General features: G+C 41.8%; 1 protein-coding gene across 3 annotated transcripts in view; it reads left to right on the plus strand.

Annotated features, from left to right (window-relative positions):
• AATF (apoptosis antagonizing transcription factor) overlaps window positions 1–21,456 on the plus strand; it is a 108,034-nt gene that overhangs the window by 56,274 nt on the left and 30,304 nt on the right. The window contains exons 9-10 of one of the 3 annotated variants that reach the window (XM_027517309.1): window positions 13,829–13,896; window positions 15,825–15,905. In XM_027517309.1, coding sequence (XP_027373110.1) covers window positions 13,829–13,896; window positions 15,825–15,905 — 149 coding nt within the window. Of the gene's footprint in view, window positions 1–2,358; window positions 2,803–11,500; window positions 11,541–13,828; window positions 13,897–15,824; window positions 15,906–21,456 lie in introns of those variants that run through there. The other 2 variants (XM_027517310.1, XM_027517311.1) reach the window with 2 other exon arrangements.

Here is a 21,456-nt window from a genome sequence, read left to right on the forward strand (position 1 = left end):
ATATAGATTGTATCAGCATATAGATTGTATTTAATACCATGAGACTGGATGAGATCACCTAGGGATTGAAAATGGAGAGAAAAAAAGAAAGAGATGCAAAGCCCACATCCTGGGGCATTCAACATTTTGAGGTTGGGGAGATGAAGAGGATCTAGTATAGGTGTTGGAGAAGGTGAGAGAGAATAAAGGAAGAGTGATTTCCTAGGTTTCATATCAAAGTGATTCAAGGAGGAGGAAATCCAGTATCATCCTGATACTAAAACCAGGCAAAAATATCACAGGGAAAGAAAACTACCGACAATAGAGATACAAAAGTCAGCAATCTACTAGCAAACTCACTCCAGCAACACACATAGGCAGGAATACTGGAGTGGGTTGCCATTCCCTCCTCCAGGGGATCTTCCCAACCCAGGGATCGAACCCGGGTCTCCCACATTGCAGGCGGATTCTTTACTGTCTGAGCCACCAGGAAAGCCCCCCCACCCCCCACCAAAAAAAAAAAATTATATACCATAACTAAGTGGGATTTAGCCCAGGAATTCAAGATTGTTTTTTTTTTTTTTTCAATTTTATTTTATTTTTAAACTTTACAAATTGTATTAGTTTTGCCAAATATCAAAATGAATCCGCCACAGGTATACATGTGTTCCCCATCCTGAACCCTCCTCCCTCCTCCCTCCCCATACCATCCCTCTGGGTCGTCCCAGTGCACTAGCCCCAAGCATCCAGTATCGTGCATCGAACCTGGACTGGCAACTCGTGTCATACATGATATTATACATGTTTCAATGCCATTCTCCCAAATCTTCCCACCCTCTCCCTCTGCAACAGAGTCCATAAGACTGTTCTATACATCAGTGTCTCTTTTGCTGTCTCGTACACAGGGTTATTGTTAGCATCTTTCTAAATTCCATATATATACGTTAGTATACTGTATTTGTGTTTTTCTTTCTGGCTTACTTCACTCTGTATAATCGGCTCCAGTTTCATCCACCTCATTAGAACTGATTCAAATGTATTCTTTTTAATGGCTGAGTAATACTCCATTGTGTATATGTACCACAGCTTTCTTATCCATTCATCTGCTGATGGACATCTAGGTTGAACATCAAAACTCAGTTAATGTAATCAAATGTTATAAGGGCCAAAAACATGATCATCTCAATAGATGCAGAAAATTGTTTGACACCCTTTTATGATAAACACTCAACAAATAGGGATGGAAGAGAATTCCTTACCTAGTAAGGAACATCTGTGAAAACCTGTAACTAACATCCTATTCAGTGGTGAAAGACAGAAAACTTTCCCCAAAGATTAGAAGTAAGGCAAGGATGCTCTTGCCACTAATATTCAACATTGTACTGGAGTAAATTAGCATGGGCAGTTAGAAAGAAATAAAAGGCATCTAAGTTGGAAAAGAAGAAGTAGAAGTATCTCTTATTTGCAGTTGCCATGATCCTGTATATAGAAATCCCAAAGAAGCCACCAGAAAACTACTCAATCATGAATTGCAGGATACAGAATAAACACAAAAAAATCAGTTGTGTTTCTCTACACCAGCAGTAAGCAGTCTGAAAAGTTAAGAAAGCTATTCCATTTACAATAGCATCCAGAAGAGGAAAATACCCGAGAATAAATTTAACCAAGGAGGTAAAAGACTTACATTGTTGTGTGTGTGTGTGTGTGCGTGTGTGTGTGTGTGCGTGTGCGCACTCAGTCATGTCCAACTCTTTGTGACCCCATGGACTGTAGCCTACCAGGCTCCTCTGTCTGCGGAATGTTTCCAGGCAAGAGTACTGGAGCAGGTTGGCGTTTCCTACTCCAGGGGATCTTCCCAGCTCAGGGTCTGAACCTGTGTCTCTTGCATCTCCAAATTGGCAGGCAGATTCTTTACCATTGGTGCTACCTGTGAAGCCCAAAGACCTGTATGCAAAAAGTTATAAACTTTGCTGAAAGAAATTTTAAAAGACTTAGATAAATGGAAAGCCATCCCATTTCATGAATTAGAAAAATTCTAATTTATGGATTAGAAGACTTAAGTATTGTTAAAATGACAGTACTCCTTAATTGATATACAGATTCAACTCAATCTCTATCAGAATCCCAGCTATCTTTCTGCTGAAAGTGATGAGCAGATCCTAAAATTGATATGGAAATACAAAAGACCCAGGATAGCCAAAACAATCTTGAAAAAGATCGAAGTTGGAGGACTCATAGTTCCTAATTTCAAAACTTATTACAAAGCTATAGTAATTAAGATGTTGTGGTACTGGTATAAGGTTAGGCATTAGATCAATAGAATACGATTGAGAATTCAGAAATAAACCTTTACAGTTATGGTCAATTGATTTTCGACAGGGGTGCCAAGACAGCGGTGAGAAGTCTTTACAACAAATAATGCTAGGACAACTGGATACCCACTTGCAGAAGAGTGAAGTTAGAGCCCTCTCTCATTCCTACGCGAAGATTAACTCTTAAGTTGATATATACCTACACATAAGAGACCGAACTATAAAACTTGTAGAAAAAAACACAGGAGTAAGTCTTCATGACTTCGGGTTAGGAAATAGTTTCTTAAGTATGACCGCAAAAGCACAAGTGACAAAACAGAATAAAAACAGAGACGTTGAACTTCATCGAAATTGAAAACTTTTGAGCTGCAAGAGGTCCTACCGGAAAAGTGGAAAGACCCACAGAGTGGGAGAAGATATTTTTACATTGTCTATCTGATAAAGGACTGGTATCTAGAATATATAAAGAACTCTTAAACTCAATAATAAAAGCAAATAACCTACTAAAAAATGGCGAATGATCTGAATAACCATTTCTCCAAAGAAGGTATTTAAACGACTAGTAAGGTGCTCACCGTTACTAGTCTTTGGGGAAATACAAATCAGAACCACAGTGAATACTACTTTGATCACTAGGATAGCTATGATCAAAAAAGACAGATGATAACAAGTTTGGGGAGAATATGGAGAATCTGGAACCCTCATACACTGTTGGTAGAAATATAAATTGGCGCAGCCTCTATGGAAAACAGTTCGGTAGTTCCTCAGGTCAACCATAGAGTTACCATACGACCCAGCAGTTCTACTCTGAGGTTTACACCCAAAAGAAATGAAAATCGTATGTCCACACAAAAACTTGTACGAGAATATCTGTAGCGTTATTCATAATAGCCATAAAGGAAACAACTCAAGTGACCATCAACCGATAAACAAAATGTGGTATATCCATATAATAAATACTATTCAACCATAAAGAGGATGAAGGTCTGAAACTTGCAACATGGATAACTTTTGAAAACATTATGGTAAGTTAAGTGAAACAAGAGAGTCACAGACCATATTTGTATGATTTATTAAATGCTCCGAATAGGCACACTTTATAGAAGCGAGGAAGTGGATAGGTGGTTGCCTAGGGCTGGCAATATTGGGGGTGAAATGGGAGTAGCTGATGAAAAAAAAGCCAGTCTTTTGACAGTGATGAAAATATTCTGAAATTGATTGTGATGATGGTTGCACACCTCAGTGAATACACAGAACCATTGAATCATAGTCTAAATTGGTGAGCTCTATTGTATGTGCATTTTATCTGAATAAGGTTTTTTTTTCTGTTAAAGAAAAGAGTGACATACTGTGTTGAATGTTGCAGATAGATCAAATAAGGTAAGGAGTGAGAACTGGCTATTTGGTTCAGCAACGTGGAAGCCATTGGGACCTTCACAGAAACTGTTTTGTTTGAGTGTTGAAGCAGGTTCAAGAGAGAATGGAGGGAGAAAAGTTGGAGGCGGCATAGACAGTCTGGAGAAAGCTTGCCCTAAAGGGGAGAAATGGGCAGCAGGGGTCAGGAGTGGGTTTCTTGTTTGGGTTTCAGGTAGATGTCCTCTGTATGTTGCTTTTGTTGTCGTCCTTTTGTTTATTTTTCAGGCTGTGCAGGGTCTTTGGTGCTGTACACAGGATTCTTGTCGTGGAGCGTGGGCTCTAGAGCCCACAGCCTCAGTAGTGGCAGCCCTCAGGCTTAGCTGCTTGTGGGATCTTGGTTCCCCAATCAGGGATCCTGTATACTGTTTTCTGATGGAAATGATCCCGTAGAGGGCGTCATGCACATTTCAGGAAGGAGGTGAGAGTGGCTGCTGCTGTGTACACAGGTTGGTACACAGAGGGGTTGGTCTCATGGGCAGCTCTTGTGTAAGGTATGGGCATGAGGACAGAGTGTAGGAACTCTTGTACCCAAGGAGCTATGGGGAGGGTAGTATGTGAGGTTCTTACCTGAGTGCAGGGTCTGGAGGTCTGAGAAAAGAGAAGATACGGCAGAGTCTTCGAGCAGAGCAGGAGAGTGTAATTGGGAGCACTGGAGACCTGCGTAAGGTTAGTGGAACCAGTTCAGTACATCTTGTCTGTTTCTCCACTCATTGCAGCCGTATGGATGCGGTACTGAGATTTAACAAGCAAATACAGGTACATAATCCCTCACCTGCAATTCTGACACCGAACACTTACAGTAGTGTGCTTGTTTGTTTTTGTAAGTTTGGTGGCAACATCTGAATGGTTCTGAAGCCGTATTAACCTATGAAAGTGAAAGTCATTCAGCTGTGTCCGACTCTTTGTGACCCCATAGTCACAAAGTATAGAATTCTCCAGGCCAGAATACTGGAGTGGGTAGCCTTTGCCTTCTCCAGGGGATCTTCCCAACCCAGAGATTGAACCTAGGTCTCCCCCACTGCAGGCAGATTATGTACCAACTGAACTACTAGGGAAGCCTGCGTATTAACCTGTGAGGCTTTATTTATCCCACTAGGTGGGGATACTCATGTATTTTGCTGCAGAGGTGTTGATGTGTTTGACTTTGGGGTGCTGCCCCAGGCTTCGCTGGGGCATTTATGGTACATACACTGTATCATCACCTTCTCCCAAATCCCAAAAGCTCTGAATTCCAGGACACATCAGTCCCCGAGGGAGCGTATGGCATACAGACTGTGGATCTGTATGACCAAGGGACAGCTCGCAGCAGACTTGAGGGCGTTTACCGGAAGGGACCGTCCTGGTGGACGGTGGCATCGCATGCCCATGAGTATGGAGAGAGGCGAGCACGTGAGGAGGAGCGGGGGAGGCATGCTGAAAAGGTGGCAGGATCAATGGGCTATTGATCTGAGCAGGGAGGAATACTGGAGTCTGCAGGCTAAAGGGAGAATCCTGGAAGGAGAGGCTGAGGTTTGTTTCCTCTGGGCTTTTAATCCTTAGAGGACATAATGCAGAATATAGGTTAGCACTGCACTCTTGGTTCCTTGTAAAGCCTTTTTAGCAAAACAGTCTCTAGTTCTGAACGACTTCCTCTTCATTCTTTGAATACAAATGTTGCATAGCATAGTGTCATTATACAATAGAATACCATATAATGCCCAGAAATAGTCAGTGATTGATCTAGTATCCAAAAGGATGTATAACCCCTCTCCTCACCTTTTATTTTATAGATAGGAAAAAAACCCACATACATATATATATATATATATACACACACACACACACACACACAAGCACACACCAGGACATCTATCCGTTTACCAGGAGACAGAATCCTGGAAATGGGGCTGTGGGAAATTCTAAACAATAGCACTCCTGGTACCTTGTCCCTTTTGGTATAGATTAGGAAGAATGGCTTAATGCAGTCACTTAATCCTTGTAAAATTTTTTTTATGTATGGGAAAAAGAAAGGAAAAGCAAGTTCTTTAGCAGTCAAATTGCCTAATTCTCTCTCTGTCTTCACATATCAGAGCTGAATACTGGTAATGATTTACTTACACTTCTAGTTAATAATTAGACATTGGGAGACACTATATATCATGCCTAATGGAATATATAAGGTCTGATGAGAAAGTTTTCTGTTTTGACTAATAAATTTTAACCCCAATGGCCAGGCCTGGTGAAATATTACGGCCTTCGAAATATTTTAGAACTTGTGCTGAGGAAACAGTGTGAATTTCCTCAGCGAATGAATTTATCATCCCTTCCAAATCACAGGCCTTAGCTCCAGCTGTGGAGTGGAGGCACGAGGCAACGCTGAATCAGAAAGTGGAAAAACTAATCAAATCCTTAAAAGACCGAGGGCAGTGAGGCAGAGTTAAGGCTGACTTCTTCAGTGGTCGCCTCGAGTGGTACATTTTCTGATTTTAGTAACCAAAGGTGGGCTATCTGGAACTTCAGTAGTAAGATGCACTCGGGTTTTTATTCATGCATTTGACTTCCCTCCGTGCTTCTCTCTGTTATTAATATTACTCTTGTAAATATTGTACTTGCCGCTGCAGAAGTGGGATGCTTTTCATCTTTGATCCAAAGATCTAGAACTTAACTCTTTCCTTTCAGAGATACTATCGAATAGTCACTGTGAGCAAGGCAGTGTGCAGAGTTCTGAAGGAGGAGAGAATTTTGAGTGAGACTGTGCCTTACTTACCCCCAGGACGCTTACAGTCAAGCAAAGGCGCTGTAAACAACCAGAGTGCTGGGCGAGGGAGTGATAAAGAATTCAGGAGAAGGGAGATTCTTAACGGTCTGGCAGAATCAGAGAAGGCTGTGGGGAGGTGATGGCGTTTGATCGAGGCCTTTGTAGAGGGGTGGATAGGATGCTGCAGAAGGTGAGGTGGAGGGGTGGCTGCGGGAGCAGAGGGTGATGGGGTGGGTGCAGGTCCTGGAGAGCGAAGAGCAGTTAGTTGTCCTAATAGAATAAATGGTAAAGGAGAGGATCACTTGTGCCTGAATTAATCATGGTTTGGTTTGGAAAAAGTCCTTCAAATAACAGTCTGCTTTTCAGGTATTGACTTACTACTATTGTGAGTTTTTTCTGTCCTTTTTACACTTTCTCCCTTTCATTCTGATTTTCCTTCATTACACATCATATTTGTTATCCACTGTTGGCAATCAGTAGAAAGGAACTTTGAATTATCATATTTGCTCATTGTTATTGTTAGCAGCTGTGGTGATTCAGCTGTGGAATTTTTTTGTCCCAAATTGAGTTCTGTCTTTATCTCTGAGTATCATTATCTGATGTCAACAGTATTTTAATTTATTGAACACTTGGATTTTGCAAAGTGCTTTACTTTTATCATCTTTTAAGATTGCAAATCAACTTTATGAGGTACAGTTATTATGAGGAAACCGAGTCTCAGAAGGGACAAATAACTTGTCCCAAAGTTCGCATCTAATAAAGGGCACAGAGCCCAGGTATGTCAGACTCCACAGCCATGGCATTTTACAGACTTACTGGGCGGTGTTCACGGTTACGTTGAACCATGGGGCAGAGTTGAAAACTCATACATAGAATCATTAGATCTTAGAAGGTGGGAGATGGGCACCTGCAACTGGGATTTGACAAACTGATAAAAGAAACCCTGATAACAGAAAACACTTATGAAATGGATTCCCACCTTTATTACAAAGATGTCAAGACACAAGTTGGTAAAAAGACCAACTTGAAGATACTACAGAAAGAATCAGTGTATGACGGGGCATGGGGGAGATGGTTAGAGGAAGAGCAAAAGACCTGTTCCCGCTCTTCTTTTCCTGAGAAGAACCAACTCTCTCCCTTGGGAAATGAGACCCAAGAGGGAGGCAAGATCGACATCATTTTAACAGTAAAATAATGAGAAGTGTTTTGAGATTTTTTTCATTCATTTGGATTAAGTAGTTTTTTAAAAAATTCAGGTTCTCTTGGGATGGTTGAAAAAAGGGTAATCCCCACGCACTTAAACCACACAGTTCTCTAGGCCCTGTGCAAGACGCGGGGGAAAGAGAATGCTGTTTGAGGAGGAGGAGGTGCTGGTAATCGTGCAGGCACTTCAGTCTTGTCCGACTCTTGGAGACACTGTAGACCGCAGCCCGCCAGACTCCTCTGTTGATGGGATTCTCCAGGCAGGAATACTGGAGTGGGTTAGCATGCCCTCTTCCAGGGGAGCTTCCCAAATCCGGGATCGAGCCCATGTCTCTTATTTCTCCTGCACTGGCAGGCAGGTTCTTTGCCATTAGTGCCAAGAGATTGAAAACCAAGAGGTTCCCCAGTTGCTTAAGTAGATAGTGGTACTCTGGATTAAGAGCAAGGTATTACACAGTATGATTGCTTTTGTTTAAAAACAAAAGGAGTCTGTGTGTGTGTGTGTGTGGTAAAGTAAATAAAAATTTGATATTTTCTGCCAGAAACAATTCCCCCACTCTGTGCATGTATGTATTTATTGAGCTCCTTCAGTGGGCCAGTGGACAGGATAGAGTGGTGAGCACACTGTTACATTCTCTGCTTTCTGTGAAGCAGTCGGCTAGTGGAGGAAATAGACATTAATCATGTACTCCACTAATAAAATATAAATTAAATACATCAGGAATATCATGTGAATGTGTATGGAGGGCTGCAGTTAAGAGAGGCTTTCCTGAGAACGGAGGTAATTGAGCTGAGATTTAGCAAGGAGGTAGAGAGGGTGGCGTAGTGGTCAATAATCTGCCTGCCAGTGTAGGAGATGCAAGAGACATGGGTTTGATCCCTGGATCTGAAGATCCCCTGGAGGAGGGTATGGCAGCCGACTCCAGTATTCTTGCCTGGAGAATCCCATGGACAGAGAAGCCTGGTGGGCTGCAGTGCATGGGGTCACGAAAGAGTCGCACACGACTGAGCACGCACATGGAGGGTGTGATGTAAGCCAGTTAGTGGTTAGGGAAGCATGTTCCAGGCAGTGCACGTGCAAAAAGGGTTCCAGAGACACCTCTTGTCTTTGTCCTTCTGGCCACATGCTCTCATTTTACTGACGCACATCTTCCTGTGAAAGAGCCTGTGGAAGGTAAATTATTGAGTCCTTGCCTGTGTGAAATGCTTTATGAACTCTCATCCTTGGTTAGTGCTTTGGCTGTGTATGGAACTTGAGGTTGAAAGTCATTTTCCTCAGCATTTTGAAGGTTTTGCTCTGCTGTCCTCTGATATCTGTTATTGCTATTGAGATGTCTAATCCCATTTAGATTTATGTTCCTTAAGGTTTCGGATGACTGTATAATTCATTGTCAAGACTGGGACCCTTGAGGTGCTAGCCTGAAGAAATAGCAGGACGGGAGACTTTAGCCAGGACTCTCTGTGGTAGATGGGGCCATATAGTCACCTTCTTTACATGTGACCTATTCTTCCTCTCACCCTTTAGGATCTTTTCTTTGCTTCTAGAGTTCCACATTTCATGATGATGTGTCTTATGAAAGGTTCTTTTCCCTTCGTTGCACTAGGTTGCATTGGGTGGTGGTTATTAGTTAATTCCCGTCCTTCGATTTGGGGAGGTTTTCATAATTATTTCTTTAATAATTTTCTCCCAGCCTTTTTTGTTAGGTAGGTGTTTAACTTCCTGGATTATCCTCTAAGTTATTTTCTTCTTTCACAAATAATCAAGAGATAGAGATTTTTGTACATTTGTCTTCCAGTTCTGTTGCAAATGTTAAATGTTTCTTGTGTTCAGTCTCCCATTGTACTCTTCTGTCACAGCACCCCATTCTTGTGGAAGTATGTTTCTCTCACTTCTCTGAGGGTGTCCTCAGAGAGGAGGAGGAGGAATTGTGAGTTCTTTTTCTTTTCTTTCTTTTGTCTGGGTGTGTTTTGTTTGTTCCTTGTATTGCTTTCTTAAGTTGCTTTTTTCCCATTTGCTTTGGTCTCTGTCTGAGGCTTTCCTCAGATGCAGGTGATCCTTAGCTGTCGCTTCATGTTTCAGAGTACAGCATTCTAAAGTATCTCTGAAACCTGGGTGGAGCTTTCTGTCTCCTTTGTATGTAATTTTGGTAACCTCTTGGTTCTCAGAACTTGGAAATCTTCTTTTCTGGGGAGCTGGGGGATGACCATGCAGTTTCTCCAGAAAACACTCCCCTGCTCTTCTGCCTAGGAACTTGTCACGTGGTGACAGTGTCCTGGGCACAGGGTGGGGAAGGAGACAGAAGGTCCCAGACGTCAGCCTTCGGTGCTTCATATCTCTCAGTTTGGAGCTTCTGTGACTCCGTTTTTCCAGAGAATCGAGCCTCCTTCCCCCCCCGCCCCGGTGGACAGTCACTTGGCCACGTGGACACTCCAGAAGGCCCCGTGGTTCTGCCCCTGCCCTGCTTTTAGGGGAGCTGCCCTCTGAGCTCCTGCTCACGGGGGCTCCATGGGCCTGATTCACTCACCTTCATTGCCTGTGGGCCCTCGGGCGATAACTTCCTTTTTGCTCTTCATCTCCTGACTATCTTGGAAAATTCTGTGAAAATGTACTCTCACTAGCTCTCCCTTTCCTCTTTTTTCCTTGTGGGTTAATACATCTTTTTACTTTTTCCTCCTCTACTGTCTCTTGGAGGAGTTGAGAAGGGAGACGAGATAAACCAATGTGTTCAGCCTGCCATTTTAAACTGATTCCAGCATGCCTTTTTCCAGGCAGAATATGGTAACTGCTGGTTAGATTCTGATAGTACTGTCAATGTCATTCCTTGCATACGTGGTTATGGGTCACATAGGTTTTTGTGGGCTGACTGGGGAACCCACCCACATGTATGATTTTCCCCTAGAACTAGAGAACAGACTAGAACAAAAATATTTCACATACCTCTCCATTTTCCAGATCACATAGAAAATTACAGATACTGTATCATTATTGTTGAAATGAAAACCTCTGGTAACTACCACAAACCTTAATTTTAATGGAAAAGTTTGTTCCTAAGTGAAGCCATAAAAATTGAACTAAGAGGCAAAGCTAAATTCTTCCATCAGTATCCCTAAAACTTCATTTTTCAGCAACTTTTTGGAAAGCAGTATTCCTGATTAAATTTAAGCCTAGTGTTAGTGAGAGCTGTGGGAAATGGCAATAGCCAGGAGAAGAGTTTATTTACCTGAATTTTCTTGCTGCTTTCTTATTCTTGCCTTGCACACAACACAGTCTTCTCACACTGAATGAATTCATCGGGCTGCATGGATAACCTAGATTCAGCCAGACAGACCAGTAAAACTCTCTTCCTAACCACAAGTGACTAAGAATAGCTGTGTAAAGCACCAAGGTAATGAAAATGCAACCCAGAATATGTAAAGTGCACAGGGTGCTTGAGAGTAAATGCTGCACCAGCTTGGTGTTGGAATCGCAGGGACTGCTGTGCGTGTCACACCCCCGCTGCGGGCGTGGGGCTCCTGTTTCCAGCCGTCTCCATTGTGCTGGGGCAGCTTTTCCCGAGCTCCCAGTGGCTGTCCCCAGTCTCAAGGGATCAGAGACCGTTAGGAAAACCAGGAATGGTGGCTGTTCTCTCTTACATGGCTGGAACAAGGTAAGGGCAATGAGATGTAGTCATTCCATTATTTATTTTCCTTCCTTTTTTGAAAAAAATATTTATATATTTTTAACAGATTGATGATTGCTTTGCAATATTGGTTTGATTTCTGTCACACATCAACATGAATTAACCATAGGTGTACATATGTCCCTTCCCTCTTGAATCTCTCTCCCACCTCCCGCCCTTTCCCACCCCTCTAGATTATTACAGAATAAGCCCCACTGGGGCTTCCCTGGTGGCTCAGATGGTGAAGAATCTGCCTGCAATGCAGGAGACCCAGGTTCAATCCCTGGGTTGGGAAGATCCCCTGGAGAAGGGAATGGCAACCCATTCCAGTGTTTTTGCCTGGAGAATCCCATGGACAGAGGAGCCTGGTGGGCTACAGTCCATGGGGTCACGAAGAGTCGGACAGGACTGAGCAACTAGTGCAGTGTGAGTTCCCTGAGTCATACAGCAAATCCCCATTGGCTATCTATTTACATATATACATTCATCCACGCTGCTCTCCGTTTATCTCACCCTCTCCCTCTTCTCCTCACCCTTGTCCATAACTCTGTTCTCTGTCTGCGTCTCCATTGCTGTTCTGCAAACAGATTCATCAGTATGTTTTCCTTCCTTTTTATTCTTTTTCTTTCTTTAAAAAATTTTTTTTTGTTAAGCTGTCTTTCCTCTGCCTGCGCAACCTTGCTTTTGACAGGATGTTGACTAGGAACCAGAGCCCATTTTGGCTCAGCCTTAAGGGCAGCTGTTTACAGAGTAGCATGTTACACGGGGCTCCTGTGTCGAACGTCTGTGTAACACTGGATTTGGATCTTGTATCTAGCTGCCAGAAGTGACTGTGATGAAGTAGGGGAGATAAACTGATAGATTGGCTGCCAGAAAGATGTTGGGAGTCAATCAGATAAACAGGGCAGAGAAATAGCTTGCTGTTTTCCAGTGATAATAAAACAGAGGCCTCCGGTCCCCACATTTTTAAACATAATTGCCACGGTAATAATGTCTAAAATAAGCAAATGAAAAAACAGCACAGGGGGTTTTTTTATTTGCGACTGAGATTGCCTTTTCCCTTTTGCAATAAAGATTCATCCTATATGGAAATGAATATTTTCACAAATTTGTTTTCCTTCTCCCAGTGCTCACTTACATAAGCAAATGACAATTAGAAAGTGAACTGCTTTCGTAGGAATTTATCCCTTCCTATTCCCCTCAGACTTAGACTGTTTAACTTGGTGAACTATATATATGTTGCTTCTGTGCCTTACCTACAAAATAATTACTTATGTTTGTGAAGAAACAAGTTTTAAAGTCAAACCTATATTCTTGACTGGTGACAAGCCGGAAGGGGTTTATTTTTAGGATTTCTTTCAGAAGATTTTTTGGAATTTTAATCTCTGTTGCTGTTTCCCTGCACCGCATAGCACTTGTATAGGAGAGATGATAATCTAGTTTTATTATTATAAGTTGAAATTCTCCTCCTTTAATGTCTAACTTTTAAATTTATTGCTTCTCCTGGCTAAGACTTTTTAAGATCCAATGCAAATTCTTCATTGTGTGTGAGAGCTAGAGAAGTAGACGGAGCTTGCACTCGGGGGACTAACCAGGATTAAGAGGAGAGCTGGAGAGTGGTTTATTTCCCATGGAGTTAGTTGTGTGCACTGAGAGACTGGCTCTCTGGGTTGTGTTCAGAGTACAACTTTCTTTAGGTTCCCTCTTAAAATTACTATGACTGTATATGTGTTGGTATCATATATGGTTGGGCTTCCCAGGAGGCTCAGTGGTACAGAATCTGCCTGCAATGCAGGAAATGCAGGTTTGATCCTGGGTTGGGAAGATCCCCTCAAGTATTCAGAAGATCCAGTATTCCTTACCTGGAAAATTCAATGGACAGAAGAGCCTGACGGGCTACGGTCTGTGGGGTCGCAAGAGTCAGATCTGACTTAGCAACTGAGCACTGCTTTGCAGACTGCATGGTTAAAACATTTATTCATAAGCATGGTAGAGTATCAGGTATGGAAGGCAAGAGCAGAAAGTCCACAGTTCTAATTATATCCAGTAAAGGCTTTTTGCCTAAAGAAGACCATCCTGACTGCTGGGGTTATAGGTCAGAAGTTAACCACATACCATTATCTTGTGGGTGAGAAGCCGATGCATTTTCCTTTTCGCCACCCAGCCCTTCCCACCTGACCTTTTAAAGATTCTCCATTGATATCAACGAGGAGGACAAGACTAATCATAAAAACAACGAAGGGGATATTGCATACTCATTGATCCGTTTGAGATGCACTGCGGGACAATAAGTCTTCCAAATGGACTTCTGCTCTCAGTTATTGCAATAGCCACCTTTTTAAAGATGTATAAATATGAAAGGGTTCATGGGAATTCGGTCATGCTCTTGCCACTGGGTTGTCCCTTATTGATTGTAGTTTCAGAGCTGTCACTGTGCCATTCAGAATTCCTCCAATGCCCTTTTAAAGTCAGTTGGTGCTGGGAGATGATAAATAAGTCACCTGCTTTCCTTTCTCCCCTAGCTTCTCCGAGAACTCATAGAACGGAAGACCAGCTCCTTGGACCCCAATGATCAGGTGGCCATGGGAAGGTAATTTGGATATGGCTTTCTGTTCATATAGGCAGGCTGTGTAATAGTTTCTCCATCTGAGTCCCCTTAATGCTACTTCCAAGGCAACGACTGGTTCTATAATTATGAAAGCTGGGAGTTCCTCGGTGGCCTAGTGGTTAGGATTCCAGGTTTTCTCTACCTTGGCCAGGATTCAGTTTCTGGTCGGGGAATTGAGATCCTGTAAGCTGTGTGACGTGGCCAGCAAAAAAAAGTTAAGCATGATAACAAGAGCTAGACAGACAAAGTGATGGAAATTGTTTCCTCTACATTGCCATAACTTGAATGGCAATTTGAATGAGATTACCAAATATCTACCTGTAAAGGGTTTATTTTAGGGTTTGTTTCACAAAGTCCATTTTAAGCTCTTTGCATTGAAATTAGATCTGTATCAGTCTCTGATCAGTGGATAAAAATGTGTGCTCTCAGCTGTCAGGACCTGGCACTGGGCACAACCCATTCCTCGCTCTGTGAGTCTGCTCTCATTTAGACCTCTGCCCCTTCAGTGAAAGCTGCCGCAGAATTAGACGTGGAACTCGGCAGCATTGCCCAGATGTCAGGGTAGGATGGAACACAGTGAAGGAAGGAAGACCCTTGTGCGTATGCTTCATCCTGTGGTTGGAAAACAAAAAAGACATTTAAAGTGCTACCTAATGAATAGTGTACATTTAAATAGCCATGAGCCATAACTTGCAAGAGCATAAATGGAAACCAAAGCTGCAGGTGTCAGAATGGGATTCTGGGGAAGAGCAGCATTCTGAGAGATCACAAGGAAAAATTTGTGCTGATGAAATAATTTTATGTGAGTAAAACCTTTGAAAATTAGGAAAAGATGTTAATATTTTGTATATCACTGGAATGCTATAGAGAGCTGTTCACTATAAATTTAATGTGATCGAGCAAATTGCATTTAAGTGGTGATTATATTGTACATCTATCTGACTTTACAATAAAATAGATTATGGTAATTAAGATTATATTAAGATTACAATAATTGGATTTCCCTAGATTTTTTTTTTTTTTTGATGTTGAACTTTCATTTGAGTCAGGTAAGATGACCAGCTGCTGCTCTTTCTCTGTTTTCCCCCCACATTTTGTTCATATACACAATTTATGAAGATTTTCTTAGCCCAGTATCCTTTATTTGAAAACGAATTTCTTTTAATTTAAAATGACTTGCTGAAAATATGACTCTTGTTTGGATCCTGATTCAAACAAACCAACTGTAAAATTGAGACAATCTGGAAAATTCAAAGACTGACTGAATATTTGATATTTAACTTTTTTTCGGTGTGACAGTGGTATTGAGATTATTTGGGGGCTCCTGGTATTGAGATTTTTTTGGAGGTGGGGGGAAGCCCTTTTAGCAACACATTCTGAAATAATGTAGCTGAAATGAAAATTAAATAAAATGACTATAAAACTAGTATCAATAGTAGATAATTCTTAACACTTAGAAAAAATGGAAAGCACAAGGAAAAGCAGCTGGGTATTAACAATGGGAAAATTAGATTTAAAGAATTCACATGTTCAAACCAAACAGCAGGTGCAATATTAGTCATAGAATAGGCTGTGCAACTAAACATCAGCAGCAAAGCCAAGCACCTACACTCAGTGCGATGGGTTTCCCTGCAGACTGGTAGATTTAGTGCTTGCCACAGTAACTCCACATACTAAGGAGCGTTGTTCACCAAATCTGCTGGAGAATTTCCCAGCTGCCATTTGTTTTTTTTACCGTTGCACAAATCCTCTTCAATCAATTAGTCGCTTTGGCCCCAGTCTGTCTTGAGGAGCTTGGTGTAGGTTGAATGATTTCTTTATGCAGCGTTGTTAGTGAGAAAAATTCTGATTTGTCAACACATGTAACTATTTCTGTTGATGATGCATAATATCACTTGTGAATTTCCCAGGCAGTGGCTTGCAATCCAGAAGCTAAGAAGCAAAATCCACAAGAAAGTAGATAGAAAAGCCAGCAAAGGAAGGAAACTTCGGTGAGTTACTTTTTAGAACAGATGTTAACATTGTGTGTTGTTACTACTTCTTTTGCATGTTGCCTATGACATTTTTTTCTATTCTTCTGATGATTCTATGTTTAAGGAGCAGAAAAATCACTAGAGCAATATTTGAGGCTTTTTTCAGATTCAGTTTTTCTTACTCTGAAATGGAAAGATAGTGTCAGTTACTTTTTGTTTTACTGCTGTGAATGAATAGGTTGAATAATATTTGTATTTCCCTGAAAGAGACATAATCAAAAAAGAAGACAAGAGAATTGAAATTGCCTTAGTTTTGAAAAATGATTTCCTTATTACAATGTAAAAATTGTACTTTGGAGTCTTATTTAAGCAGAATTATATTGGTCCATTTTCATGATGCCATACATGTACCTAGTATGCTAAAAAGATAAAAAATGAAGGCTTCCAGAGATTGTTAACACTGTGCTTAAATGAGATGAGGAGTGGAACTTTTATGAGAATATAGAAACATATCTGAGTGGAGGAGAGCCCTCAAACCTGTGAGCCCTTGAAAGTCTTAAAAAGAATGGAAACAAGGAACCAGAGTAGAAGTGACATTGGTGTGCTTTCAGATTGAGATTCCTTGTAACTATTTTTATATATTACATAATATCACTCACACAAGGCCTCAGTGTCGAAGCAACTACTTGTAATTCAAGTGCACGTTGAAAAAAAAATGTTAGACTCATGGTGTTAGGCCAGTTTTAGGCAGATAGCTAATCCCACAGTTTTGTTAGAGCCTGCCTGTCATTAAAATTATTTCTGGACAAATGTGGATCTATCTCATTTTTAAGTATCTTCAGAGAAGCAGATTGTACTACTTTAATTAACCTGTTTTAGTATTTAACAGAACTCATCAGGAAATGCTTATTTTTCTTTAAGTTTGAAGAAGTGCAAAGTAGCTTTTCATTATCTTTTGACTGAAAGTCACTCTTCTTAAATCTGAATCTTAAATTGTTACAGTTTGTTTAACTTTTTTCATGTGCTGAAGTTTCCAAACCTTTCTGCTTCTCCCAAGTTTGTTTTCAATGTACCTACCAGTTAAGAGCATGGACTCAAGAGCCAGACTCCCTAAGTCTGAATCCCACCTTTGATACCAATTAGTAGTTACTCTGAGCAAGACCCTTAAACTCTCTGTTCTAGTTTCTTCATCTGTAGAATGGGGGTGATAATAGTACCAGACTTGTAGGGTTGCTGTGGGGATTAAATGAGTACGTGTATGTACCGCTTTTAGACTAGCACCAGAAACACAGCATGGGGAAGGGCATGGCAGCCCACTCCAGTGTTCTTGTTGGAGAATTGCAGGGACAGTGGAGCCTGGCGGCTGCAGTCCACAAGGGCCACACAGAGTCGGACACGACTCGAGCGACTAACACAGTACAACAACCGGGACGTAGCAAGCGCTATGTAAGTGTCTTTGCCATTATTCCTATCATTGCTACTGCTGTTATTATCCCAAGACTGGATCAGTCTCCTACTGGAATGTTCGTTTACTTGCTCACTCACGGACGTGTCTCACTGGTACCTGTCTCTTTTGTACCCCCATCCCTGATAGGATTTAAAGAAGAATGTTACTACTGCTATGTCACTTCAGTCGTGTCCGACTCTGTGTGACCCCATAGACAGCCTCCTACCAGGCTCCTCTGTCCCTGGGATCCTCCAGGCAAGAACACTGGAGTGGGTTGCCATTTCCCTCTCCAATGCATGAAAGTGAAAAGTGAAAGTGAAGTCACTCAGTTGTGTCCGACTCTTAGCGACCCCATGGACTGCAGCCTACCAGGCTCCCCCGTCCCTGAGATTCTCCAGGCAAGAACACTGGAGTGGGTTGCCATTTCCTTCTCCAGTGCATGAAAGTGAAAAGTGAAAGTGAAGTCACTCAGTCGTGTCCAACTCTTAGCGACCTCATGGACTGCAGCCTACCAGGCTCCTCTGTCCATGGGATTTTCCAGGCAAGAGTACTGGAGTGGGGTGCCATTGCCTTCTCCTAGTACTTTGTAATTGATCAGGCTGAATAAATACCTGTTCTTTAATTTTGAGATTAGACTTTTCTCCAATACTGCACTTTTAAAATTGTAACTTTGAAAAAGACATATACCTTATGTATGTTATCACTTTCATGTGGAATCTAAGAAATAAAACAAATGAATGTACATGACAAAACAGAAACAGGCTCACAGAGGGAACAAATGAGTGGCTCTCAGTGGGGAGAAGGAGGGGTGAGATGGGGATATGGGGATTAAAAGACAAACTACTGTGTACAAAATACAATGGCAGCAAGGACAAATTGAACAGCACAGGGAAGTATAGCCATTATTTTATAATCACTTTAAATGGAGTATAATCTATAAAAATGTTGAATCACAATGTTTTGTATCTGAAACTAATACAGTGTTGTAGATCAAATATACTTCTAGTTAGTTAATTAATTAATAGCTCTGTGAGGCTTTAAATGTTCTCTTGAGGGAGGAGCCCAGGATTTCAGTCAGGAGACTGGCTCTGTCTGGCTGTATGATGTTGGTTGCTCTTTATTCTCTGAGCATCACTTTACTCATTTAATAAGTGGAGATACTAATCCGTGTGTGTGTGTGTGTGTGTGTGTGTGTGTGTGTGTGTGTGTGTGAGTGAGCCTGTCAGTCGTGTCCAACTGTCTGTGATCCCATGGACTGTAGCTCTCCAGGCTCCTCTGTCCATGGAATTCTCTAGGCAACAATACTGAAGTGGGTCGCCATGCCCTTCTCCAGGGGATCTTTCTGATCCAGGGATCAAACCTGGGTTTCCCGCATTGCAGGCAGATTCTTTACTTACTGTCTGAGCCACCAAGGAAGCCTGATTTGGTTTGAGGGATGGATTTGATTTGAGGATTCAAATAATGTGTATATGTCTGGTACATAATAAACATTTGAAAGTGTTAGATTCTTCGATTTCTCTTGTGTTTATCTGTTGGCATTGCTGTTGCAAATATATGGTCTTCAAAAGAATTGAAAAGAGCAAAAGATGTCTTTTTTCATTATTGTATTTTTGTGAGTTTTAAAGCTGCTAGGGCAAATATCTATAATTGTGTGTCCCTTGAGGGCAAGAATTGTGCTGATTTTTTCAAGTTAATTCCAACCTTAATGCCTACTGTAGTGCCTCACAGACATGTTTTTGGATGATTATGACAGTAAAATTAACCCGCTTATCAAGTAAGACTTTCCGTGAGATGCAACATTCACACTTCACACTGAGCAGACTAGGAAGAGTTAGCCTATGGAAAGGCCAAAAAGAATAATGTTTGCCAAAACACAGGCTTGAGAATATCCCTGTCTGTTTTGAGAACCAAAGTTCATTTGTTTTGGCAGAGACTTGAAGTAAATATGGGGGAATAACAGGAGGTGAGACTGTGTGAATAAGAGGGTGCTAAATCGTGGTCATGCTCGACATTTGGACTTGATTCTGTTGACTGTAGCAAGTCATTGAAAAACAAGGAAGCCTGAGCAGCTGTCAGAGCTTGGAGCGTGCATCGCAGCTAGCTGCACTGCGGGGCCCTAGATCGGGGCCTGGGAAGACAGAGGGCAGTAGGGCAAAAAATGGGGACACTTGCATGTGGCCTGTGGTTTAGGTTATGTATTGCACAGATGTTAATTTCCTAATTGTGGTAATGACATTTGTATGAGTTGTTACCATTCGAGGAAGCGAGGTGAAGGTGCACATGAACTCTGCACTGTTTTTGTAACTTTCCCATAGGTCTACATTATAGCACAGCACAAGAAGTAAAAAGAAAAGTAATAAATAAGGTCACATGCTTTGAATTGTGTTGCAGTTTCATCACCTGTATTCATCAAGGCTTTCTTTGTGACCATGAACATGTGGGATGTGGTCAGAATCAGTGATGTTCATATATAGCAATAACGACAACTAACATTTATAAAACTCTCTCTGTCGGGCACTGCAGAGCAGTTTACATGCAGAAGTGGAAAAGACACAACCTCCGATGCTAAAATGTTCAGGTTTGAAATCTGGCTCTTGCACTTACTGGCCTTAAGACCCCTTGGGCAAGTCACTTAACATCTCTCTGTGCTTCGGTTTCCTCATCTGTCAAGCCAGTATGATAATAGAAGGCACATCCCATAGGACTGTCATGCAGATTGAAATTAGCTAACTCATGTAAAGTACTTAAGAAGATAAGTGACTCACCCACTGTTACAGAGCTAGTAATCATGAACGTAGATTTAAGCTAATTGGTCTGATTCCAGAGTCCACTTCTAACCTGTGGCTCTTGAGTTGTTTCTCTGGCCAGGACTTCTCAGGCACCGAAATGATATCTAGGCTACATTAGAACTCTGCTGTGAAGGTTTTAACAAAGGGCCTATGAGAATAGGTTTAGTTGCTCAGTCGTGTCTCCGACTCTTGCAACCCCATGGACTGTAGCCCATGAGGCTCCTCTGTCCATGGAATTCTCCAGGCAAGACTACTGGAGTGGGTTGCCATTTCCTTCTCCAGGATAGATGGGAATACATGTCGTAAATAACTTCCTTTAAATTAGACCCCCAGAAGAGCTGGTTGTGTGCCAGCTGTCATCACTGGTGCTAGGTTCCACCATGGGCAGCCTTTGCTCTTTGTTTGTGGTTCAGTTCAGTTGCTCAGTCGTGTCCGACTCTTTGTGACCCCGTGAATTGCAGCACGCTAGGCCTCCCTGTCCATCACCAACCCGTGGAGTTCATTCAAACTCACGTCCATCGAGTCAGTGATGCCATCCAGCCATCTCATCCTCTGTCGTCCCCTTCTCCTCCTGCCCCCAATCCCCCCCAGCATCAGGGTCTTTTCCAATATGTCAGCTCTTCACATGAGGTGCCCAAAGTATTGGAGTTTCAGCCTCAGTATCAGTCCTTCCAATGAACACCGGACTGATCTCCTTTAGGAAAGACTGGTTTGACCTCCTTGCAGTCCAAGGAACTCTCAAGAGTCTTCTCCAACACCACAGTTCAAAAGCATCAATTCTTTGGCGCTCAGCTTTCTTCACAGTCCAACTCTCACATCCATACATGACCACTGGAAAAACCATAGCCTTGACTAGATGGACCTTTGATGGCAAAGTAATATCTCTGCTTTTTAAGGTTGGTCATAACTTTCCTTCCAAGGAGTAAGCATCTTTTAATTTCATGGCTGCAATCACCATCTGCAGTGATTTTGGAGCCCAAAACAATAAAGTCTGGCACTGTTTCCATTGTTTCCCCATCTATTTCCGTGAAGTGATAGGATCAGATGCCATGATCTTAGTTTTCTGAATGTTGAGCTTTAAGCCAACTTTTTTATGCTCCTCTTTCAGTTTCATCAAGAGGCTTTTTAGTTCCTCTTCACTTTCTGCCATAAGGGTGGTATGTTTGTGGTAGGGTTGGAGAAAAAAGAAATATCATAGCAAAGGTGAACACTGTCTTGTGGAAACATTAATTTCAATGATAGCAGGTCAGTGGCATCACCCTGGTCAGATTGGGTGTTAGCAGTTTGCTGGTTGGATGCTAGAAAATAACTTAAAAAAAAAAAAGAAATATGC

The sequence above is a fragment of the Bos indicus x Bos taurus genome, chromosome 19, assembly GCF_003369695.1.
Source record: "Bos indicus x Bos taurus breed Angus x Brahman F1 hybrid chromosome 19, Bos_hybrid_MaternalHap_v2.0, whole genome shotgun sequence".
Taxonomy (NCBI): domain Eukaryota; kingdom Metazoa; phylum Chordata; class Mammalia; order Artiodactyla; family Bovidae; genus Bos; species Bos indicus x Bos taurus.